Source organism: Acanthisitta chloris, unplaced genomic scaffold (genome assembly GCF_000695815.1).
Source record: "Acanthisitta chloris isolate BGI_N310 unplaced genomic scaffold, ASM69581v1 scaffold14588, whole genome shotgun sequence".
NCBI classification, from domain to species: domain Eukaryota; kingdom Metazoa; phylum Chordata; class Aves; order Passeriformes; family Acanthisittidae; genus Acanthisitta; species Acanthisitta chloris.
In genome coordinates this window covers 19,861-24,521 of record NW_008685462.1, presented here as the reverse complement: position 1 = coordinate 24,521, position 4,661 = coordinate 19,861, and the positions used below count along the sequence as shown (strand labels likewise).

At 43.8% G+C, this 4,661-nt stretch overlaps 1 protein-coding gene across 1 annotated transcript; it reads left to right on the top strand.

The window, feature by feature from the left end:
• Positions 1-2,757: 2,757 nt before the first annotated feature.
• On the top strand, positions 2,758-3,690 carry HCAR1 (hydroxycarboxylic acid receptor 1). Its single transcript, XM_009079781.1, has one exon. The coding sequence runs from the start codon at positions 2,758-2,760 to the stop codon at positions 3,688-3,690; it is 933 nt and encodes a 310-aa protein (XP_009078029.1).
• The last annotated feature ends 971 nt before the right edge of the window (positions 3,691-4,661 follow it).

Genomic DNA, 4,661 nt, shown 5'->3' with positions numbered 1-4,661 from the left:
ATTTATAATATATATGTAATTTATCATGAAAGGTAAATATTTATTTATAAAATTCATGCTAATCAAGCTGTAAATATTGTTAAAATGCTCCACAGAGGTGAAGAAAGGGCAAAACCCCACCCAAACTCTACATTTAATCTACTTATGCAGCAGTTATTTCAGAAAAGGCTCCCTTTTTCTTGATCAGCTGATGTTCTCTCTCTCTCCTGCCAGGGAGATTGTCAGAGCCTCAGGACATGCATCAGCTGCTTCCATTTGATAGCTTCCATCAGGGAAACTCATATATAGAAAAAATCTCCTGCTAGAGAATTTCCATCAGAGAAGTCTTTCAGTACCACTTAAGAGGTACTGCAAGTTCAGTTAATCCCTTTCCCTTTTTCCTCAGAGATCTTACTACAATTGTCCCTTCTTTTGGGAGGCCCCAGAAGGTCCTATAGGTCCAGTCTTTCACTCTCAACCCACCCTTTTCTTTCCTGACCCAGAAGACTGTCTGGACATGCTTGCTGAAAACAAAGTTTATTGCCTGTCCTTAGATATGTCATTCTTCCTGCTTATCTGGGAGCCATTCCCTAGCCCTAGCTGTCTAGTAATAGATCTTGGATTCAGGGAGGGGAAAAATTCTCCACTTGCCCTCTGTGGTTGCTTGAGGCACTCTTGTGTGAAATGCCTTCTTCACTTCACCTTCTTTTCTACGTTGATATGTGTGTTACAACACAACTAGTAAGCGCATTTATATATGATAATTGCATGGCTCATTGCTGGCCCTCAACTGAGGGCAGGCACCACTGTGGTTAACAGCTGTCAGTTGACTGGTCTCCAGCCTCTTTCTCTTAGACATCCCATAACATCTTGAAACTTTTGTCTGGATAACTTGGAGTGGAGTCTGTGTACTGACTCTCCTTCCTGGTTCAAGGATACTGAATTTTCTCAATTGCATATGTGCATATACTTTTAGTCTAGGTCTTTAGCTGGAAAGAGAATTGAGGAGCACTTGTTCAGTTAAAGCACAAAATAGCTTTAAAGGTAGTTGTTAGCTAGATACCTCACATGAAGAACCTGAGCAGAGTCCCTCAGCCCCTGTGCTTGCACTCCTCTCCCCAGGGTACAAGGACACAAGGGCTTTTCATCAACTTAATTCTTGTTGCCCTAGTCCTATCCTTCATCAAATAGCATTGGGCCACAAGCTGTCACCTGTAGTGCTGAGCAGGGCTTTGAATTTGTCCATGCTCCAAGTTCTTCATACTCATTTGACTCCTCCAACTCACAGCTTTCACACACAACAGAAATGTTTCTACAGGTGGCAGATCTCTTCAGTAATATTTTCTTGTGTTTCGGAGTTTCTAAAGATAAGCATGATTGGACCTCAGGAAAACAAAGTCAGAAGGGCTCTTCCCTTTGCAGTACCTTGGGCCACAGTGCTTCCCTGAAAAATGGGGAGATCAGATTCAACTAGGAGAAAAGCTGGTTTTTGATCCCACAGAGGAAACATGTATATCAGAGCTGTTGTGTACAGAAAACCAAACCCATTAAAAGTCCTCTGATTGCAAAAGATTAGTTCTTAGGAAGAGTATCTTGTCTCACTCCTCCATGAGGAAAGAGTATCTCAGATGAGATTTCCTTTAGAAGCATGTGTTTACTCAGTCTAGTTTTCCATGCCCCATCTTTAGAGTATGTTGGCAGATGCAAAGAGGGAATTGCTTCCACTATTAAACAAGCAACAATACTGAAATCGTTCTTTGAAAATATGACTAGCTGCAGGACAGCCTAGAGAAGAAATCAAGAGTTCAGCAAGGAAATAGACACTCATGAGAAAAGATTTTATTATTTAGAGTGTTTTAGTGATGAGTGGTTTTGATTTGATTGAATTGTAGCCTCATAGGAGGAAAAATGTCACTCTCTCTGAACACAGCCCATTTTCTCAGAGGCCATTTTCATTAGGACTGCAAACGTGGGCTGAAAGCTGCAGTGTGTGTAGATAACCGACTGGTGCAGAGCAGTAGAGCACAAAAGAGGTTGAGAGAGTAGTAAATGAAGCAAAGGCCCCACAAAGAGAGACATAGAAAGCCATCAGAAGCTTACAAGAAAGAAGAAATACAGCGCAAAGAGGAGGGAGTTTAAAAAGGAACCATGCATAACTAGCAGACTATTTGCATAGTGTTTAAGGTCAAAATGTCCTTAATTTATACATCTATCAATGTATCTCTGGTATTGCTCAGGAAATGCTGCCTACAGCATAGCAGAAAAATTTAACTAGTTCCGAAACGCAAATTCGGTTCTTTTGGCTTTCCATCTTAATTTGAAATGCAGACTTACCACTGGAGAGTGATTTGTTTTCTGATCAGGTTTTGATGTTTCCATGGTAGGTGACTGGGGCCTCAAACCTCCCTGCCACAAAATGGCTGACAGCAACTTGGCTTGTTCTGCACAGCAAAGATCAGGAACTTGTCACAAAGACAAACACACAGCACTCACCTCTGAAAGGCAGCACTTTCATAGGCTGAGGCAACAACCAGCTGCTGTAATACTGAAACTGTTTAGTTCTTACTTGGGGCTTCGTGCCTCGAGATGTGTATTTACTGGGACATCACAAGTAATTACTTATTAACAAACCCTTACTTCACACTGTTGTCTGCATCTTACAATTTCTGCCCTCAGCAAAATAGTCCCAAATGGCCGAACTCCCTGCCCAGCCTGTAACCCAGCACTCACACCACTTCTTTTCACTTTGGCAGAAAGATGGAGAGCCTGACTCAGACTATGAATATTTCCAAGAAGGTGCTAGATGACAACTTCACTAACAACTGTTTCAACTGTACGATTGATGGCTTCAAACAAGCAGTTTATCCCATCATGTATCTCTTTATCTTCCTCCTGGGTGCTGTTGGAAATGGCCTCTCCATTTATGTTTTCTTCCAGCCTTCACAGAAGAAGATCTCAGCAAACATTTACATGCAGAATTTGGCTGTTTCAGACCTCATGTTTGTGAGCACTTTGCCTCTTCGGGCCACATATTTCCTATTGGGATCACGTTGGGTATTTGGTGATATTCTCTGCAGGACCATGACTTACACCTTGTATGTGAATATGTACTGCAGCATTTATTTTCTCACCATGCTCAGCATCGTTCGGTTCGTGGCCATCGTTTACCCATTCAAACACATGAAAGTGGCCAACATGAAGTATGCCAGGATAACATGTGCAGCCATATGGGTCTTTGTGCTGGCATCTGCCAGCCCTCTGTTATGCAAGGAAATCGCTGGATACATCGACCCAGTCAAATGCTTGGAACTCCATCCCTCCAGCACACACAGGCTCCTCATGTTGAACAGCATTGTCCTCATTGTGGGCTTCATTCTGCCATTTTGCACAATCATTGTCTGCTATGTCTTTGCGATCAAAACGTTACTCAAGTCCAGGACTCCACAGAGAAAGAGGATGATCTGTCACAAGAAGGCACTGTTAACCATCATCATTACTCTCATCTTTTTCCTCCTCTGTTTCCTGCCATATCATATACTGCGAACTGTCCACCTGGTGTACAGCAACAGCAGCCAGGACAACCTGCCTGTACACAAAGCACTGGTAGTCACTCTCTGCCTTGCTGCCATGAACAGCTGTCTTGATCCCATCCTCTATTACTTTGCTGCTGAAAATTTCAAAGCAAAATTCAGAAGTTTGTGCTGCAGGTAGATGATACAGAATTGCAGAACAAAATATATGTGGTCCTGCTGGGATATCTAGACTGGGCTGATTCAATGATTCAGTGGCAGAGGATGTGTGGTGTACTGCTCGCCAGCCTGCAGCTGTGCTGCTCAGTGTCAGTTGTCTCTGGACAAAAGTTGCCAGGATGATCAGAGGTCAGGTACCTGGGTGTGGTCCCTGGTGCTCTTCTGTTTAGCACTGTAAAGATACCTCTGGTGTTCACCCTCCCCAATACAAGGAATAGAAAAGAATTTACCTTGCTACCAGAGTCCCTTTATTTAATTTCACAATACTCAGCCAGCGACTTGAAGGGCAACTGCTCACATGACCACTTCAGTGCCTGTACCTGAACGTCTCTGTGCTCCATTTCCCTGCGTGTGCCAGGGGTGCATGGGTCAGATGCCAGGATTCCCAACAGATTCATAGTGCCCTGTCGGTTCCCCTTGCAAACACTGGCGAAGGGTTTGCACATTAAAGAAATGTAAAGCATCTCTGGTGCTTTCTGCTGAGGCTGACTTACAAAGCAGGCAGAGGGACAAACACAACCCAGCACTGTCTCAGGCTGCTCAGAAGGCACTAACATTTCTAAATTTTCCACTCTGAGCCAGTCACCAAGGTGACTTTTGCTTAGCATTTCACCGGTTGTCAAGTGAGAGAATGATTTCAAGAAAATGACATCAGCACGGAGTGCTGTGAGTAAGACAACTGCTGGCAAGGAGGGCAGCAGGATGCAGGTGCCCAGAGCACCAGGCTGCACCCTGCACCTGCTCATGTGTGTGCCGATTCTTTTAAGGTCATTGCCACATTTGTTTTTATGCCCAGCGTTGCCAAAGGTTTTCTGAAAGCTGAGGCTAGGCAGCTCCATTCCCATGCAGGGATCCAAAGACAAACTTTAAAAACGATTTTGGTCCAAACAAGTAGCTAGGGAGTGGTTTCCTCTGCACAGGTAAACCAGTCTG

Excerpts from the sequence above, each read along its gene's own strand:
- HCAR1 (XM_009079781.1), top strand. The coding sequence starts at position 2,758 with ATGAATATTTCCAAGAAGGTGCTAGATGACAACTTCACTAACAACTGT.